Source organism: Rhea americana, unplaced genomic scaffold (assembly GCF_003343005.1).
Source record: "Rhea americana isolate MKP2758 unplaced genomic scaffold, rheAme1 scaffold_18, whole genome shotgun sequence".
Lineage (NCBI taxonomy): Eukaryota > Metazoa > Chordata > Aves > Rheiformes > Rheidae > Rhea > Rhea americana.
This window is the reverse complement of record NW_028185927.1, coordinates 6,299,165-6,319,808: the sequence shown is the minus strand read 5'-3', so window position 1 is coordinate 6,319,808 and position 20,644 is coordinate 6,299,165. Positions and strand designations below refer to the sequence as shown.

The window sequence follows — 20,644 nt, the reverse complement described above, 5'->3', positions numbered from 1 at the left end:
CGTATGCTTGTTTGCACACAGCAAATCAGTTTTTATAATATTCATTGAGAATTAGCACTGCAGACCAAAGGGTCTTCTACACATGCACAGTACTCCTTAAAAGACTACATAGACTTTTTACTAAATTATCAGTCATTAAGGCCACGAACATAGAAACAAGCCTTCGCACTTCTAAGCTTCAGCAACCTTCTCCACTAGCAGGAACACCCACTGTGCCTGCATCTTCCCCGCACCACACTGTCAAGACAATTCACATTAATCTCTTTTGCACTGCCCTTCTAAGCCCATTTTGTTCCATGTTCCCAAGGGCCCCCTGGGAACGCGCTTTGGTGTCACTTTGCTCTCCTCCTGCTCCTGGGAGGTCAGAGAATTCTTGAACAAGGCTGAAACAGGAGAGGAGCAGTGGACCTTCTGCTCAACTTGAAGACAGCTTTAGTTCTTCTGAACTGGCAGACTCGAGCCTTGGTGCAATTCTGCTTGGTAGTGACACAGATGGTAAGTTCTAGGAGAAAAACTTTTTAGTTTCTGCTGATAAGAATTTAAAACTTTGTCTTTACACTAAAATTAATAAAATACTTTAAAAGCTTAGAGTGAAATATTTTCTCAGTGTTTAAAACTTGAGACTTGTGAGATGTCTTTTGCGTTGAGTTCATCCTTCAGGATATCCCTTTTACCAGATGCACAACTATTACATCCTTAAAATGATTTATATTATTATTTTAGCAAATAAAGGATTGATGTGATAGAAAAATGATGTCATATAAGAGACAGAATAAAGTGCTAAACAAGTGCAAATTTTTAAATACACAACTTCAAAATCTGCAGTGTTTTCCATTTAAAGGCTAAATTCTGATACTTTCTGTGGGCAAAACCTCCATAGAATATCGAAAATATTAGAAAAAATACAGACAATGAAAAAATAGAAATAAAAAAGATAAACTTACACCCTAAAGATTCATGCTGTACAACAATAACAGCTCAGGGTCCAGATCTTCAGCCTTCTACCTACCTCACATATGGCAAAGAACTGTAACAGGAAAGCCAAGCAACTTGCCAATAAAACAGTGGCAATGATGGAGTTAAGGCTATTGTAAGCTTTCAAGCCTAAAAACACAGTTCATGTATTCCACACAGTTCAGTTTTCCACAGAATTTCATTAAAAAATTAGCAGCCATTTGAAAAAAATTGACTACTTCCTTAATGACTCAGCATTAGATGAGAAACATGAACTCTACACGGAGAACTAGCTCCTGCTTCAGTAAAGGCATGCTTAATTTTAGGCAGTGAAATTCCAGTGATCTCAAGTTTGCTTGAAATTAAATGCTTTTGTGGATTGCGCCTAGACCATTATTTCCATCTGATGCTACAAAGAACTATTCCAGCAATTCTCTAAAAATTCATATGCAATTCAGAAGCTTCAGCAAGTCTGAGATTTTTGTTGAGCTTCTGCACATACATTTACAGTATTCAACCTTTTGCATATGCTGAGAAACAGTATGAGTATTAACAGAAAGAACCGCAATTTATTTTTATTCCTTCAGCCAAGCCACAAATAAATGACTCTTGCAAACAAACCAAATACTATTTAGTAACTGCAACGCAAATGCATGGGGATTTATTTTATTTGGATATAAAATATTAAAGTAAATGATTATTTACTGTGACACTCATTTTTTTGGCTTAGAAAAAAAACCTAAGTTTCAGAAAAYGCTTTCCTGCCGTTCTTCAAGGAGCAACTCAATCCGCTTTTCAAAGATTATTTAGTAATTTGTCATAGTATGGTTAACTATATGCTCACAAATACTATGTCAGCATGCTTCTTCCGATTGGGCAAACAACTCCAAAATCTAATTTGTTTGTGGTATTGGTCTTACTAAATATTAGTCTTTGCAAGTCTGGTTTACACCATTTATGTTAACTATGCCAACACTGTGATTTTGTTCTGAAGTATTCCACAACAAGCTGATATTATACAATACAAGATCAAGAGCTAGCTGATCCAGTTTACTGAGTGTACTCAGTGTATTTTGCTACTGATAAATCAATAAAACCATGTTGTAATCTACAAACTTCCATCTCTGTGAAGCAGCTATAAGCAAACTGTAAATGAACACACAGGTCAAAAACTGGGATGCTGTGATTATATTGACTCTGAAAACATTTGGCTTTCACAAAACACATTCCGGTGTTTGACAGAACGAAGTTTCAGTACCGCTTATATTTTCTTGAAAGAGTGAGATGATAAATATTCAAATGATGATAAACATTTGTGTTTATATTGTAACTACCCATACTTAAGAAAACAATAGCTGCACTCCAGCCCACAACTTACAGAGGTTAAGTAAACCTAAATCATAGCTACACAAAGAAAGTAAATATCTGACTTAGACTGCGCGCTAAATTTTGCATTCTTCATCCACGTGAAATTCCCGGCCGTCAGTGGATGTCCTGGGTGTGCAGGGAACGCACGAAAGGCTTCCCCGTGCTTCCCCCTGGCTGGGATTTCCTCTCCTCGCCCTGTTAGGCGCACCACTGAACATAACGCTGGCAACGATCACGCGCTGTCTCATGCTAAAGGTCTCACTACGACACCTAAAACATCTCTGAAAATGATATTCCATGATCTGCTCTGGCTACATAACGGATTACAAGTATATGAAACTTTTGGTACTGATACCGTGAACTGATCTATTAGGGGCAATCTTAAAATGAAAAAAATTATCAGTCGTCAGTAGTACGAAGGGTCTTAGCTGTAGGAATTTTGAACGCTGCCAAATCTGTCTTCCAGGACTCTCGGGGAGCCACGGCTCCGAGCGTGATCTACACCCAAGCAATCTTCGTCCCACGTGCACAGAGAGCACGGCAGCTCCCGCGCACGGCATCTGCAACGCGCGGCACAAGAGAAGGGCACTCCTAAACTAGCCACGTAGCGTTCTGTCGTCGTCGTTTTGTTTCGTTTTTTATCTTAGCCCCTCAGCTTAAGCATCTTCCTCTGAGCTGCCAAGAGGTCCCTTCTCTAAAATGAACCTTGTTTCTTTTTAAGGTGACGAACATAATGGCAGTGCTGGCACTCTTCCTTTTTAAAACACGTGTAAAAAATTGTATCGCCTGCCCGGCAGAGCATTCAGCCAAGYGGAGGAAAACTTGGTTTTAACTCGTGTCTCTGATCTCCGAGGCAGAAGGATCATCTCTACTTCTCATTTTGAAGCTGTGAAATGTTATTGGACCTGAAGGTATGATTCTGCAGGCACTGATCAAGGGCACTCACTTGGAAAACAGGAGACGTCGTTTCCAATGTCATTTCCATATTTRTGTTCAGTGGGCATTGGATAAAACTGAGAAAAAATCCTAAAGGAAAGGATCAGGTCTCACCTCCCGGAGGTAAGCAGCCCACTCACTGCTCTCTGATCCAAGAAGTACAGCTTCAATGTAAGGAAAGAAGAGCATCCAGGCCAAACCTGGGCAGCTGCAACATCCCCTTGAGACACGGGAGACCTGAATTAGGATCTGCTCAGACAGAAGAGGAAACTCAGCTCTATTCTGTCACACCCTGGATGAGGATTCCCACTCCCAAACAATTGCTTAGGAAAGGAGGGAGGGACACAGACACCAAGGAAACTTTGGAAGGGACACGGCTGTGGTCACTCAGCTTCGTGTGGATCTCAGCACAACCCTTGTGCATTACTCTGTTTAGCACGTTTCTGAATTTGTGTCTCCAAAGAAACTGGGCAAAAAATGACAAAGTTGGTCTGCTTTCCAATTTTTACAGTCAGAAGTTTCCCATTTATGCTAACATAAGCTTCTCGTCTTTGGGCCAGGAAATAACTGGTATTAATGGTAGGTAGCACCAGCCATTCCCGTTATCACAGTCTACAAAGTCTAACCGGACCATAACTTGGAGTATGCAATTCAGATTGGTAAGTGAATTAAGATAATATAATTCAGTGTGAAAAACACATGAAAGTTTTGCGGAAGTGCTATATTTCTTTTTGTACAGCATAAATAGTACCTTAGACATGGCAAGGGAAACAAGACCTGCCATGTGAACAGTCCACAGAACATGCCACAAGTGACTGAATTTGTTCAATTCACCTCAGATTCGAACTCCAGTCCAATAAATTATTTCCTCCATAGAGCGAAATCAGTCTCTGGTTCTGGCTTTGTCGAGTTCCTCTGAAGTCGAACATAATCTCACYGATTTACTCGGTTCTTTTATTACAACAAATAGGTATCTTGACATGACGTTATAATTCATCATGTTACCATGCATACTAGTGCAGTCTAAGAGGGATTTTTTTGAGAGTCACTGACTTTACTAYAGAGTTTTAAGTACTTAAATAAATTCTGTCCATACTGTGTACTGCTTTCAGTTCAATCACACGTGACTTCCTTCACACATTTCAATTAGTCTTAATTCCTCATTAAACTTAATCCCTAAAGCAGACTATCTCCAAACCTATTGCTCCCAAATCCAGTAATTTCACACTGCCTGTCATTGCTACTATAGATAATGGTGATATTTTCATACGTGACATGAGATGACTCTTACTAGGGCTTTTGTTTCTGACTTTCTCATGTTTCTATTCATGCCTCGCATGCCAGAGAAACTTTGCATCAGCTGGGCTATGCTCTGCAGAATGCTTTGGGGTATGTGGTAGTTTTGCGTGTCTGGGAACCTTCCATCTGGCTAGCGTGGGTTTCCTAGACACTATAAAACTCCGCCTGTGGAGACTGCGTATCTCTTATGGGCCCCAAGGATCTCATAATCTGCTTTTAATCACTGCATGAAGCAGCCAGTACATCAGTCCTCATCAAGCAGTTTTTTTTTTTTCCATGTTCCATCTCCTTTAAGAGTTTTTGATCCAGTTCTGAAAGTCCAGAACTATTGTTAATTTTCACTGGTGTTTTAGACTGCTGCACGAGTTTCCTCTTTCTCTCTCCCATCCGTTTTCTTCCATACAGACTCTCATAACCATTGGCTTCTATTGCTTGTTATAATAGTAAAGGGTTATTAGCCCTCTGCCCTCGCTCGGTTGCCTTTTGACTACACACAGCAGCACCAGCTTCACAGTAAACTAGAGGTCTGATCCTTACCTGGAACAAATGACTGCAACTCAGCACAACAGAGCTAAGCCAATTTACTGTAACTGAGGAACTAGCTCTATATTTACATTCTTCAACAAAACATCAGAACGAACTTACTGTTTCAAAACACCAGCACCAAATTRTTCCCTATATGATATTAAAAGATTACCAATTATTCAGCCCGCAGAAATTCACAGCAGCAGACAGCACAGTGCTTTTCATTAAAAGCAAAATCACTTTTGACATCTGTTAAATTATCTACTGACACAAATCAGTGAAACTATTAATATCTACAAAGTTGTACTTCTGGTCTCCAGTAGTTAATGTGTTGATCTAACATTCTCCAGAATACATTTTTGTAAGTTAAAAAAAAAAAAAGTCTAGTTTTAATAGTGGAGTCTGACCATCTGAAGATAATACCTCAATAAAATAACAACACAAATTACATTTAGTATTTTGAAAGACGAAAACTACAGAAATGTATCTCTAAAATTTAAAATAAAGTCAGTCGAGTTCTCTAACATTAGGTGGTTCCTCCAAAACAAACAGCTTTGAATCCCCGTGAATGTACAACTTACTTCTTTTGTGCAGTGCTTCTGCCTGCAATTTCTAATTAACTAGCTCCATTCTTATTTACAACGAGCGACTGAAAGCATACAAGCTGCAATGTATACTTCAGCTAAATATATGTAGGCATGATTTTAAAGGAGGGATAACTAGTTAACAACATTTGCAGGGTACAAAGCAGTTCAGTCAGTATAATAATTCAGAAATCTTGCTTTTAATCTGCTCCCCACATAGCTGTGCTGTACTGAATACAATTTGTACATTAAAGATACCATGTTTGCAGTTAAAAATCTCCAGGGACTTTAGACCTATATATAAAGATACTCATTTTATTCTTTTCTGAGACACTGACCTGTATCCTCATTTAAAAATGAAAACCACATCTTTATGTTATTAAATCTTTGTTTTCATCTATTAGTATTCACCAAAGTGCCATTTTATACAACCCCACACTGAATAGGCAAAGCTGGAGGTAACCATCTGCAGCTTTAGAGCCGGCGTTTGAATTGATGAAAAGAGCTTTGTGTTTTCATTGCCAAGTTTGATTCTTCCAGTCATTAGACATTCCCCTCAGATCGCATCAATGAAGCGGGCTCTCTTACACCCATGTGTTAAATTCTCCTCTCCTCATGGTTTCCTTTGCCAGCTATACTCCAGAAAGACTACTGGGTCTAAGCCACATTCTTCTCACAGCTGTGCTAAAAAAGAGCATCAGAGCGTCTTCCCAAAACCCATATGTGTATCTGGTCAGTCCCCTGTCGGAGGGTCATCTCACATTGTGGTGAGATTATTCAAAGATTCTTTCTTGTTCTTGAACTACACTGCTCGGATCACTCTGGGGAAGATTAGACCCTCCAGCGGGCCCTGGAGAATGTCCTGGACACTGATGTGAAATGCACACAATTCCTGCRCTCGGAAGGCAGATTTGTTTCACTTGAAGAGGAGGACTCTAATCACTTAATACATGTGCCGTCCTTATTTCTTCTCATTTATGTATTCTTTTCAAATATGTGAGATGCTCGTAAGAACAGTTTGGTTTTGCCCGTCTCATTGGTGGACTTGTTTAACAGCATCAGCTAAGAAATGAAACTAAGTGAATAGCTAAGAAAGCACAGAAAGCGCGTTCAGAAATGCTGGAGGGAAACCCAGGACTACCCAGAAATAGGTGTGTTCCACTAACAATGAAAGTTAGGCTGCCAAAAAAAAAAAAAAATTGAAGAGGTAAAGCAAACGGCCGCTATTAAAGGTAATATTTCTTTTATGAGAGACAATAATTTCCTTTGATAAAATTATCTACTTATCCACAAGACAGCTTAATTTCCTCCTGTATTTCATCGACTGAAATATTTTATCCACATCTACAACTTCCCTGACTTCCACTTCAAAACAAACAAATCCAAAATCAAAAGAAAAATCTCTTCAATAAACAGTTAAGGATAAAATAAGAAAGAATTTCTATTTTACATCACTTTTATATTTTCTTTGTTCATAATAAGAACTAACTTGGCAAAGTGTACAAGCACTATACTTACCACATCTGTGCTTACTTTCATACATACGTATTTTAGCACTGCACTAGTATTTTGTGGCTCTGTGCTTGCTTTTAGAAGTTACACAGAAATTCTCTATGCAGAATAGCTGCTTTCTGCACTGAAGTCCTCGCTGTCACAATTGTGATCATCTCTGCTCCAAACTTACGTGCACAAGCTACGTGAGTGTGCAAGCACGACAGCGCTCACGCAGCCAGAGCTGAGCTCTGCTGAGCCAGAATCATCAGCTTGAGCGACAAAATAGAAACCTTCAATACAGAAATTGCATGGAAATTCCTCCCAGCTTCAAAGCTATTGTTCCTGCAAAAAAATGCATCAAAAATGGCCTCCACCTTTACTGATAATTGGCTGTATTGATCTGGTATTACAGCGTAACCTCCCCTGATCTCGCTGCCATCAGCAGCCACTCCTCGGTCCCAGCGGTTCCAGCAGGAAGGACAGTTTTAAAATACCTTGCTGCTTCCAGCTCTTGCTGGCAGGAGCACTAATTAACTCCGAGGCTTTCCCAGGCACCTTCTCCAGGTCAGCCCCGCTTCCCTTCTGGGGCCGCAGCAGCTGGCTCCGGGCTTCTCCAGCAGGACGGGCTCGCGGGGGGCCTGCGGCTCTGCGCCAGCGCTCCTGGGGAACTGTGCCCTAATCCTTTGTTTGCAACGGAGACGTATAAACAGTAACCAAAAATATAGGAAATTATACTCACAGCAATACTACAGAATGTGTCAAAAATATTTAGTGTCCCATGGATTGGCAGAGGTGTACGCTGTTAATTTTTTGAAACCAAAATAGAGGCACGTAAAAGCTGCTACAAGCTGTGTGGCCCCTCTCCGAGCWCCAGTATTTCCTCTGCCACACCACCCTCCCGGCGGGGACCGGGGATCAGCCTCCGAGGCAGGAGCGCACAGTTGCAACCGACTTACCCGCTGCTGCAAGATGTTCCCTCCGCTTTAGTGCAAACAGAATTTTACTACACCCAAGTTCGCAACGGGCAGATTCCAGTATATCCCCCTTCTGGCTCCCAGCTGCTCTTTGGTGTGGGACGGCATCCAGAAATTTTTTAGATGCTTTGTGTCCTTAGGCAAAACACAGGGCCACGGTTCTGACCAGGACCTCTCACTCTGAAAGCCGCAATTGCAGCTTAGTTCCCTACTAGATAACGTAAATGGATGAAATCGTGGCAAAACCAGGGAGAAATTACATCTCTGTATTTCAAACTCAGCATAAGATGCTGACTGTAAGCACTGAAGTCCTTTCTTTATGAAGTTCATAATTATTTTTCTCTTCTGTTTTTTAATTGTTAGTGCATGAGTCAGGTATTTTACTCACTAACATTGGGAAACTATTTTACCTAGCTGCTAAAATCCTTCCCTCATCTGTCAGAATGAAATTCTACTTGGTTCTTTTTTTTTTCATGCGAAATCAGGRGGACAAGTACTTCAGAACCACACGCAGGCCAGGAATTGTAGTGTCACACTTTCAATCACAAGAAGCACCCCGTGCTCATCATCAATATTACCGCAGTTAACAGCAAGAAGTCTTTCAGTGGACAAGTTTTAAAGCCGTCAGTTCCTTTTTGAAATGCAGAACGTCCTACATCTTCAAAATAAAAAGCAAAGCTAACTAATGAGCTCCTGCCTAATTGCCAAACACTGGCTTGTATGAAGCAGTTGAGGTTACAAAGAAATTGGGAATTCTCCGCCCGGTTTCCCTGCTGATGGGTACCAAGTGTCTGCGTAGCTCTCCCAGAGGTGTCAGAGGAATCTCTATAGYGTCGCACAAGGGCTCTCAGCTCAAAGCAAACACACTTTCCACAAACTCAGCTGCTTAATCTGTTTGCAGGTTGAATTATAAGATGGGGGTGGATGACTCCGGGTGCTGGGAAGGCGCACAGAGCATTTCCACAGTTTCTTGATAAAAAGGGCACGCTATTGTCGCCGAAGGGCTTCACCCAGTTGTTTAATTTTGCTAGAGGCACAGTGGCCTGGTCTTAGCAATAACGAAAGGGAGCCTGACCAAAAATTTCCCAAGTAGTTGAGCATATTAAATTACATAAATTCTTTTCGTTATACCAGTCCGTCACCACTGCTTTAATTCAAGTTGTGTCTGCACTTCTATTATAGCCACTCTGGTTACACGGGATTAAACAAGACTGTTTCCCTGGGAAAAAAAAAAAAAAAGAAGAAGTACCCAACCCCCCCAAACAAACCAACTTCACTTCAGTATTCCCAACCTACTGTTAGTAGATGTTTACAAATAAAATGAAATGAAACAACTAACAGTGCACAGAAATATTTAGCCATTATTATTATTGTATTGGTATAATTTAATCTCAGCATGAATTACTGATTTTAATCATTAATTTATCAAGAAATTCAGTGAATTGCTGTGTATATACCTGGAGATACAAACTCCTTAAGCACAGCTCAAGATTCCTCTATACTACACAAAGTACCCAGGCAACACTCAATACATAACAAATCAATATAAACAGTCCATATTATCAAAACTATGTTGGTTAGGGACTCCTAGACATGCTTTAATTATTTTATAGGTTTATTTTAATGAGCATATTTAATGTGCCTGCTGAATTTTCAAATGCATCTAAATGATCAGAATATAGAGTTGAATGATTCTCAGATAACCACAAGGGATTTTAAAGTGATGACAGAAAATATGTTTATATATATATATATATATATATATATATGTATGTATTTATCTTAACTACATAGTTACAAATAAATTTAAAAATGTAACTTTTTTTTTAAAACAGGAACACTAAGCAGGTTTTTTTCTTTTAAACAGGGAGAACTTTTTAGTCCTTACAGTGTATTATAAGCCGATTTCTAGCTACTCTGGAAATTAACTGCAGACATAAAACTGAAAGACAAATATGGAATGATGGGAACATTTTGCCCAGTTAAGTATCAACAGTCTTGGAAGAGTCTGAAAGGGGTATTTTGCAGCTGATGGAGGTAATGCAGACATAAGAAGTGCCGGTCTTTGACAAGGCATGGCCTATCCAGTTGCCTATGTCCCAGCAACCAGAATTTCTAAAGCTTATATGCTAGTAATAAGAACCATRACAATAAGGACTTCAGTACTGAAAGTACTGTTTGAAGTCTAATAGCCTTGTAATAGAGAATCTTATGGTGGGAAAGACCAYACAGTCCATGTTCACTGATTCAGAGACCTCCTATTGATTTTGGTGAGGTTTTGAAGGTGGCTCTACACACCCCTACAAACATTTTGTACAGCATGAGACAGATACGTACCAGACAAAAATAATATATGAGAAYCATAATAACATTTTACTATGCAATTATAAAGGCCAATACTGTGTTGCCATAGGATTGTCATGGGTAAAACGACAGAGAAAACCATTCCTGGGAGATGAAACACTTTCAYTGTGCCTTGCACCCCTAGAAAGCAGTTTCCATAACATTAATACAAGGCGCACTGACTTGCACTACATTATATAACTGTTGAAGCGATCCAAGTTATAACTGAGTAAGAAGTTGAACCGTTGACAAAGAGTGAAACATTTTAAATGAACTTCTCTGAACACAACCATGCATGCAACCACAGACAATATACCAGAAGAAAGAATGTTTCATTTAGTTTTCAACTGCATTTTTTCCCTTAAAAAAAAAAAAAAAAAAGTGTTTTTTTGCCTCTTAAAAAATGGTGATGGGTTTGGGGGTCACTAGCCATAAAAAAAAAAAAAAAAAAAGGCAAGGGACTTACTTCTGAACTTTTTCATTGGCTTCCCGTGAAGCCTCCAAGGCCTTCTGGAGCTTCACCTCGGTGTCCTGCTGCTGCGACTGGGCTTGCTGCAGTTGGGCTGCCAGTTCTTCTACCTGGCGATACAGAAGGGTCACAACATCGTCCCCTCTGCGCAGCCCACCTTCAGAGGTACCAAAAGTACGGCCAGGCTGATCCTTCGGACTCAATCCTTGAGACAAGGATTTGGGTAGCCTGGAAAAACAAAAGCATACTTTTCATTAACTTTGAGCTTCATGCTGAGCTGCAGGAGTACTACACTCAGGTTAWTCAGTGCTTTTAATATTATGATACATGGATCCACGTGTGCTCATACCAGAGCATGTTTTATTTCAAAGGTGATAGAAAACAAGGATTTTCTAAAAGCATAAAAGAGCTATTAGAATTAAAAAAAAACCCAAACTTTTTACTAATGAAAACTTAAAAAGCAGTACTTTTCAACTGTAACATCTTCCAGATACAATCTCTACCCCAATTTGAGCATTATCTTCCTATGAGACRTAGCAACAAGTTGGTATTGTGATTTGCATAAAGTTGAATTAATCAGTGCGAGTCACTGAGGTGTTATTACCTCATGTTGCACAGCACCTTCAGCAAGCAAATTCACCTACTACAGACGGCTTATTTGCAAAGTAGCCTATTTTTCAATACAGTGACAGGAATAAAAATGCCACAATGTACCAGAATGAAATTATTACCTTAGCTGGAATTTTTTGGAAATACAAATGATTTTCGTATGTTAATCAATCCTGAAGATTGTCAGCCAATATTTTYGTGACAGGAAAGTAAAATATTTCTTGATGCTGGTTTAAATAAGCTAGTAACAGCTACACTAAAATATACTGTGTCTTAAACAGCCTGTCCAGAGTACATAGAAATAGGTTACCTGCCAGCATCAAAGCTTTATCACCGGGCACTTCAATATCCATAGTGTCCTTCACTACAATAACAATTTCTTGCAAAGACATTTATAACCCGCTCTTTTGGTTTCGCTCAGACAACAGGTCAGACACATTTATCAACTATTTCAYGCAAAAGTGCCATAGATGTGTATCCAACCAATTCAGTTTTATAGATAATTTTGAGGTATATTCATGGAGATATCAAATATAAACCATGAAACAAATAATCTTTCATGGTATAAACAAAGAAGACAGTTGCACAAACTAGAATACTGTGCTGGATGCTTGTGCTTGAGCGTCAGAAAGCTCTGGACAAATCAAAGGGAGATCAGAAATGAGAAATGAAATGGAATAGGGATCTGAAGCAATAGATTTAGGAGATTACGAGAAATAACTATGCCTGGATCATCTAACAATAACCATGGAAAATGTGCAAAAAGAAAGATTTTAGACAAAACATTAGGTTAAACATTAACAATAAGTAATGAGAAGAAATTGAGAAAAGGGTGAAAAAAAGACTGAAGATGAGGGAAAAAAAAACCCCAAAGCCTATTAGGCTGTGGAATTATTTCTTGAGGAATCAGTAAGTAGCCAAATGCTTGTGTTATTACAGTGAAATGGCAGAAATCACATTAGTAGGTAATTACTAAGGAGGAGCCTGAACTAGCAGACTTTGTGGAATTAGCAGTCATGTTTTCCATCTCTAATACTCCTAATTTTCTAGTGAATTTTACACCCCTGGAAAATGACCCTAATAGTCAAAAACATTCCTGGAGAATATTTACAACAAAAGTGACAGCAACAGAACAGCACAGTAAGCAGCACGTTCAAATAGTTGAAGTTATTTCGACACAACTTCACGTCTACCAGAAGCTGTTGCTGCACTGATGAGCATGACTTGCGACCATCTCTGTGACTGACCACATAAATATCAAACACCGTTTTCTTCCTTTCCAATTCATTAAGCCTTTTGTACAGGAAACACCCTTCATTCCATCAGGCTATAAAGGAAAATCGTATACCAACTAAAATACAATATACATGTACAAGTAAAATGTGGATGAACTAATAGAAATCTAGAAGCTCAAAGGTCAGAGTGCTGATATGTCATTACACCTGCTACCTAAGGTTGTCTGAAAATAATGCAAAGAACCTTTTCAATTAAATGAAGACATATTGAAAATATAAATATTTATAAAAGGATATGAAAATGCATAGAACAGACTCATTTATAATAAAATTTTTAATAGCTACCCATAAAATTTACTGACTGAAGTTCTATTATACGGTGAAGCACTGATCACCATAGAAAAATACAAAGATATGCAAATAAAGATGAAAGTGGGCCACTGAAATAACACTGATGTCCTATTCTTAAACACCTGGGACAAAGTTAAAAGRAAAAAAAAGAGCTCAGAAGTTAAACTCTTCCATGGATATATAGGTCTCTGATTTTCAAAAAAACAAAAAAACAAAAACAAATATGCCAATTTGTTCATTGCCTAAGACAGCACCTTAGTATTTTTTTTTCAGAAGATATGAAAAATAAAATAATATATTTAGATTCAGAAACATTGGTCCTTCGTGACTCTGATTCAGCTTCTTCAGAAAGTGCTGGCCCAGAACAGTACTGCATGCAATATTAGTATTACATGTTTTATCTCAAATTGATCACAGTAGATTCTGCCATGTATTATTTTGCAAGTCAGTGTGATTCATTCCGATAAAGGTACTGTGGTTGATATATATTTTAACATTTTTTTCCCCCCAGAACATGCAACCTCAAGATTTCTGCCAATATATGTTTTGGTAAAATGTTTTTATTTAGTCTCTTTTGATACTTATTAATCTGAAATTCCTTCATTAATGTCCAGCAAATTATTTCTCTGAACAATATCAATGCTATAAACCAAAAACAAATGGGAGTTCAAGGCCTGCAGAATGGTTCATGAAAATCGCAAGCCTTTTGGCTTTCTACGGCAATACGGGCCTAACTTTCTTGCTAGAGCTTGGATCTGACAGCTTCAATTAACGGGCCCACCCAAACCGTGTCCAGGCAGGAGAAGAAAAGTCGTATGTGATTAAGCCACTTACGCAACTCCTGACTACCCAGAGGTTTCTATAGACCCCAAAGTCAGAGCAGCTTCACTTCTGCTAAAAATTTCACCAGTTAAAAACTGTTCCCAAGGGATTTGACTTTGGCTGAAAATCAGCTGTATGAAGTGCTGCTCTTATAACACTTCTTTCCTTGCCAAGCATACTTCTGCTGCAAGGTGGGAAATGATTTTCCACCTAAAGCAATTGCTGAACAGCACAGAAAAATCTTCCATCTGAAGACATAAAGAAAAAAAAAAGCAGTAACAAACAAACATTCCTGCCCTCCCCCACAACAAACCTAGTGACAAACATTACACCCAATGTTTCCAAATGCATGTTGGTTTGGCCTTGGTTTTCACCACAAATGTGTCTGATACTCAAGCTTCTGGCACTTCAACCTGTACCCAGGATGGTTTTGAAGAGGGTCCGCTCATGCTGCTGAGTACTGAAGGGCTAGGCAGCATTGATGACTTGGAAATAGGGCCTCAGAGGTGCTCTTAGCAGATATTGCAATGAGAAATATTCTTAAAAAGCCCATATGATCTACAAGGACTTTGACACTAAGCTTGTTTTGCTGCACAGCACAGTATGTATAATGGTGGAGTTTGCACCACATGTGAGCGCTTTTGACAGCTGTTAGACAGGCAACTAGATGGCATTACCCTACCATAGACAAATATTTTACTAGCCTGTGATTATGTGCTTTCGTCTGCAATTACGAGCATTAAGGTCACATCACCACCCAAACATCACTCTAATTCAACCAGATGGCTGCAGCTGTTAGACTCCATCACAGAGCAGAGGCCACAGATCATGTACAAAACTGTAACATTAACGCACATTGTGCATAATGCAGACTACGTTCTGTGCATTCTTACAGTCCATCACAGAGTGTCTCTATCTCGTGTGTGGAGAACCCACAAATTCTTAGCTTAGGACGAGCTCAGGCATCCTCTCTATTTTATATTCTTTCAACAGATGGATGAGCACTTTGAGGACAGAACCCACTACTGATTCTCTTCTCTGTGTTGGTTGGTGGTATAACCTCAGGATTTTATAGGCCAACACATTGACAGGTTGGAGTTGACAATGAATACCTTTGTGCATGTCCATACCATCCAAACTCAGTTACATTTGAATTTGGATCCACAGTGAGCAGCAGCAGAGTTTAGCCTTCTCCCCTGACATGATCTGGAGAACATCTGCAACCTGTAGAAGTGTCCAAGTAGTCTGGACAGCATATGATTTAAGCACAGGCTCGATGTTATCTACAATGGAAATCACGCTACCGACATTTGCTAGCTGGTCYGAGTTCCACTGCTGAAAAAGATACTTGTCACTGTTAAAACAGGTAACTTAGATTCAGTACAATTTGAATCTAGGCCAGAACTAAAACCAGATGGTCTTCTCATGACACCAAGCAGCAAACATTCTCTTTCAGGCCTCCTTTTCATTCACCAGGACCACCACAGCACCCACTCCCTTCCCACATGACTAACCTTGGAAAGGTAGTAAGAACTGGGACATGTGATGTAATCATTTAAGCCTTTCCAGAGGTCAGATTTCCTGAATTTCCTGAGCACATAATGTTCTCTCAAAGTAGCATCCAAAACCAGAACCCTCTATAACCTCTGACCGATTAATTACTAGTGTGGCAGATGACAGCTTAGCATCAGCTTTTTTCACACATACACCAACTCTTAGCTATAGTGTATCTGAATTTACAAAAGAGATTACTCTAGATCTTATATTTTAATCCTGAATGTTACCTGATACTTGTTAACATCTGGGGGGGCAGGTTTAGCTCAGTTGGTTAGAGCGTGGTGCTGCCAATGCCAAGGTCGTGGGTTCAATCCCCATATGGGCTAYGCTGAGGGCTGGACAAGACGATCTCCAGAGGTCCCTTCCAACCGTACCATCCTATGATTCTATGATACCTCTTCATGGTTCCACAACAGAGCTGTGTTAACTGCTTCACACACATATTCATAGGTTCTCGCTATCTTCCACAAATTAGGAGACTGTTTTCGATACAACAGCAACTATTGCAGATGCTTTTCATGGTTTTATTAGACTACATGGTATTCATAAAACCAAACCTGCAGTAAAATGTTCCTGTCATGTTTTGAGTATTAGCGTATTTCAGCCTAAGCATTCACATTCAACTCTCTTTGAAGCCTCTCTTACAATGACGTAAAATTGATCTGAATTTTTACAAATAATTGTATTTCGTACAGTGCTTTCTTCAGCACACTAGTACTTAAAGGAAAGAATTTTGCTATCTTTTATCTACTCTTTATTGCCAGTTCATATGCTTTGGCCAGCCTTAAATATTTGCCAATGACTATAGTTAACAAAATAACTTTAACTTAGTATTTGCAATATTGTAGTTATTCCCTACAGTAATAGATTGTTTAGGTAATACTGTAAATACAGAAGCAACCTTATCTATTAATCGAAGACAGAACTGGCATCAAGTCATCAGGAGTGACCTCAGTATTTGAAATAAAGGATGTTTAAGATGGTGCCAACAATTCCACGTTGTACAGCATGTCAGAAAACCCTGACCGTTTTCCCTGGAAGCGCTGACGCCGTAACTGCAAGAGAACAGGTCCTGGCTCAGCTGAGCAACAGGCGGGAAGAGGCGCACCGGTGGCTCCAAGACAAGACCTTGTTCCGCCCTCTCCGTTTCGGGGCTGACTGGCACCCGGAGCCTCTCCGCCGGCTGCTGGAGGCCACTCCATCGACACGGACCGCTGCAGGGGGGTGGCAGGGCGCTGCGCAAAGGCAGCGATTCTGGCTGCGGGCCAGTGGGGAAACCAGCTACGGCAGGSATTTGCAGAAACACAAACTAGCTGTAGAGAGACTGAAGATCTTGTCCTAAAGGTCGAAGTGGGTAATTCTTTATACATTGATAATGTCGGTTTTCAAAACAGTGCATTTTTTTCCAAAAAGCTAAACATACATAAGGAAGCAGTAGATATTGTTGTGCACTAAAATAACACAGCTGTTGATATATCCACTAAAACAGGTGGAAAATAGATGCTTTACAGATTACCTTTTCCTTTTSTGATGATCCTTTCCAAGAGCTTCATTCTGGACACTGTCTCTTACATGGAAACTAAGACGTTATGGCAGAGGTGAATACCGGGCCTTCTGAGCAGGCTTTGCAGGACTCCTACAGCCCCACACTAGTGTGGACTGCAACACCGTCAGTCCCCACCGGCTTCACTGGACTTGGCAGCGCTCAGCCAAAGGCTGGTTTGAACCTCTAGTCTCCAAAATGCCGACCACAGAAACCTTTCTTGAGGACGAAGAATGTGCACATTCAGGGGTCAGCAATCTGCGGTAGCACCCTTCAGCAGCGTCCTGTCACCTTAGTTTGACTGTGCCTGTGTAAGTGATAAAATTCTTTGTTTGAAATTATGTATGAAATTAAGGCTGGTTTGGTTTGTGCCTTTAGCTTCCTTTTACAGCTTCTCTCTGGAAATGATAGTGGTCTCTGACGACRTTTTACAAGTGACCTGCACACAKTTTTTTTTTTTTTTTTTAATGAACAAAATCCTCCTGCAAAAACCACTGTGTCCATACTAGTGAATCACCTGTTGCACCAGAGAGCCTGCAACAATTCATATGAAAGGAGTAAGAATCCTGAAACTGAAAACTGAAGTAGTGAAGTGTCCACTCAGTGAAAAGGGGTGCTTCATATATACTTCTAATACATATACATACATACATCTGACAGTACTGATATATCTATCATAACACAGGCACCAGAATCACCTGAAAAGAAGTCCAACGTAACAACTATRTGCTATTGACTTTTATTTTTGTCTCCAGGGAATACTGTTTACTTTGCTTTAAAATTTATATGAGTCATTTTGTTATGTGCCTTTTTTTAATTAGTTTGAGGGAAACAGTAATTTGAGAAAGAGAGCGGAAATCAATTCTGATTCGATCCTGATAGCTACTGTGCGATGCAAACTGTGTGTTCTTTCTAATTAAATGTAAACACGTTCAGTTCTAAAGTCCAGCAGTGATGACAACAACTACTAGAAAGGATTGCTTAAGCACTGGTCAACTGATTCTTCTGAACCTTTTGTTCATACCGTGGGTGAGCTTGTGCAATCTGTGGCAGGGTGAACGCCAGTTGTAACTGACTTTATTTTAGGTCATCTTCAGAGAAAAGACTTGACAAGAATGTGGAGTGCTCTGTAATACCTCGGGTTACCCATTAACTATGTCCTTCTGATAGCTAATCAATAGCATCGCATGGAGCCAAACACACTGCACTAAACTGCCCCTCTTCCAAAAGCCAAGTCTTGGTAAATATTTAATGGCAGTAAAGGTGTTTTGACTGTTATCAATCTGATACGTTTAAGAACTCTTGAAAGAAACTTTATCTTGCTTCTCTCTGCATAAATAATTTGTTCAGTCACGATTCTAGTCATATGCAAAAGCATTAAATTAATAATCTAATGCTTTTAAATCAAGGCTTTGAAAGAGAAAATGTAGTTTCACTCCGTATGCCACAAAATAAAGAGAAAGAAAAACTTATTTCCTTGATAAAATGCCAGCCAGCAATATACATCAAGGAACCCAGCCCTTTATAGGGTAGTAGTAGGTACTGCGCCAGACTCGCTCAAAACCTGTTATACAAGTGCACATTTGAGATTTTCTTACACGGCTTCAGTTTCTGTAAAATTCCTGGCTCTCACTCGCATCAAGGTGGCCTAGGATTTTCAGCTTCTTTTCACAGAGGAAGAAAACAACCYGTTTAAATAGCTATATTAAGACTCAGAGACTTTACTTTTCACTACTGTGAACGCTCCCATCTCAAAGTAGGCAGATTCTGATCTAGTTCATTTTATTAAGTGGTTTTTCATTTTCTATTTCTCTGTGCAAAGCACTTTGTCTAGATCTCTAAATAGACAAACACATCTCTAAATAGACAAAAACTTTTACCTTATCCTGTAACACTTACTTATGGACCTGCCTGCTACAGCCAGGTAGGATCCAAACATCTCCTGACAGACTACACAGGCTTATTCCATGCCTCTGTGCTAATGGACTGAGGATGTAGACATCTCCTAGTCCTTTCCCCCAACACAGCCTTTCAGCACTCTCTGCATGAACCTCAATATGAAACTGATTTATCAGTGGATCTAAGTTTTTTCTGGGAAAATAATTTTGGAATAAAGCATTGACAGTGTTTCAATTTCCAAAATGTGAACCACCATAAATGTTTTCCCAGAAGTAWAAGTATTACTTTTTCCCAGTGTTTAAATGTCCTCTTTAGTGCTCTTGATGCCATTCAGTAGAATTCCAAAATAAAGACTGGAGAAATAAAAGAGAGAAATAGGATAGCCAGGAGTTTCCAAAACAATAATAATTGATTCTGATGAACATAATATTAATAAAAATGATAAAAGTACACAAGTCAATCAAGCAATAAAGCACATGGCACCATCCAGGAATGGTGACCAGTTGAAGAAAGCTTGCTGCTAATAATCTCAGAAAATATCTTGTATTTAATATAATGTTTATAAATCAGGCACGATCATGAATTTTATGCCTGGCTTAAATTCTCCACTGAACAAGAGAAGAGAGATGAGTCTGTCTTGGACACTGCGCTGGAAGCCAGCCCTACTTTCTAGCATGGTCAGGAACATCCAGCTGAGCAGATGGAAGAGAAGAGTCTMTCCAGAAGAAGGCAATTAAAAGAAATACAAGGAATGGAAATGTATTTYAAAGATGTAATAACTGAATACATAYGGAATTTGCGAGAAGGATGATCTCATGGATGAGCTGAAAAGCCCTAAGCCAGAAACTCTCAGTGTTGCTGACCTGGGAAGGAGGGTCACATGCCACACTGCTTTCTTATCATTCCCTTTTTGCCTCATGATTCAGCTGGTTAAAAATCTTTGAATGATGGTTTCTTTTAAATATACATTTTTTTTTGAAAATACTTTCCCCCACCCCCTGGAAAACAACATTTGAACATTTTTGAACATTTTTGTCTGATTTTTGTCCCAGGTGTTACTGAGAGCTATTAAGCAACTCTGACTATAGCCAAACCAGGAGTCCCGTGGGCCAAGAAACGAGGTAGATCGCTGAACTCCAGGTGAGTGTGCCTAGCAGATGGGTTCTGAGTATAGGAACATGGATCACCCCAAAATTGCTGATGAATCACAGGGCTGCACGTGCTGCAGTTTAAGAGCCCTTACCCAGGCTGGTATAGATGTCTGTGATGTCTGCTTTAAAGTTATCATGGCTTCTTCTGTACAACCATGCCGCTGGTCCTCGCACTACTACACGGATACACCTTTTGCAAGTCACCTCCTTAAAGCCAAGCAAATGACACAATAGCAATGTAGAGCGACTCAGTAAGCCATATCTTACCTAGCTGCTGCTGCCAAACCCTTACTCATATAAATCATACAGCTTCTTGGACAGTTAAGAGCTATGAAACAACACAGTTAAAATGACGGCTTAAATGATAAAGGGAACGCCTGGGAAATTTAATATGGGGAAAGTCTGCTTCCCCATTGTACCAGTGCTTACTGAAGCAACTGGGCAGACTTGTCTGGGCCATTCTCCTTACACGAAACAAGGGCACACGCTGGGGGAATGATTTAGTGGAGTGGGGATCAGAGCTCCGTCTTA

General features: G+C 39.7%; 1 protein-coding gene and 1 non-coding gene across 2 annotated transcripts in view; one reads left to right on the top strand and one right to left on the bottom strand.

Moving 5' to 3' along the window:
- The window catches only part of MIPOL1 (mirror-image polydactyly 1), a 189,430-nt gene that overhangs the window by 12,563 nt on the left and 156,223 nt on the right, over positions 1-20,644 (bottom strand). The window contains exon 12 of the mRNA XM_085301717.1: positions 10,944-11,174. Within this exon, the coding sequence (XP_085157843.1) occupies positions 10,944-11,174 (231 nt within the window). The remainder of the gene's footprint in view (positions 1-10,943; positions 11,175-20,644) is intronic.
- Positions 15,776-15,846, top strand: TRNAG-GCC (transfer RNA glycine (anticodon GCC)). Its single transcript has one exon. It is a non-coding gene; the product is annotated as a tRNA-Gly (tRNA).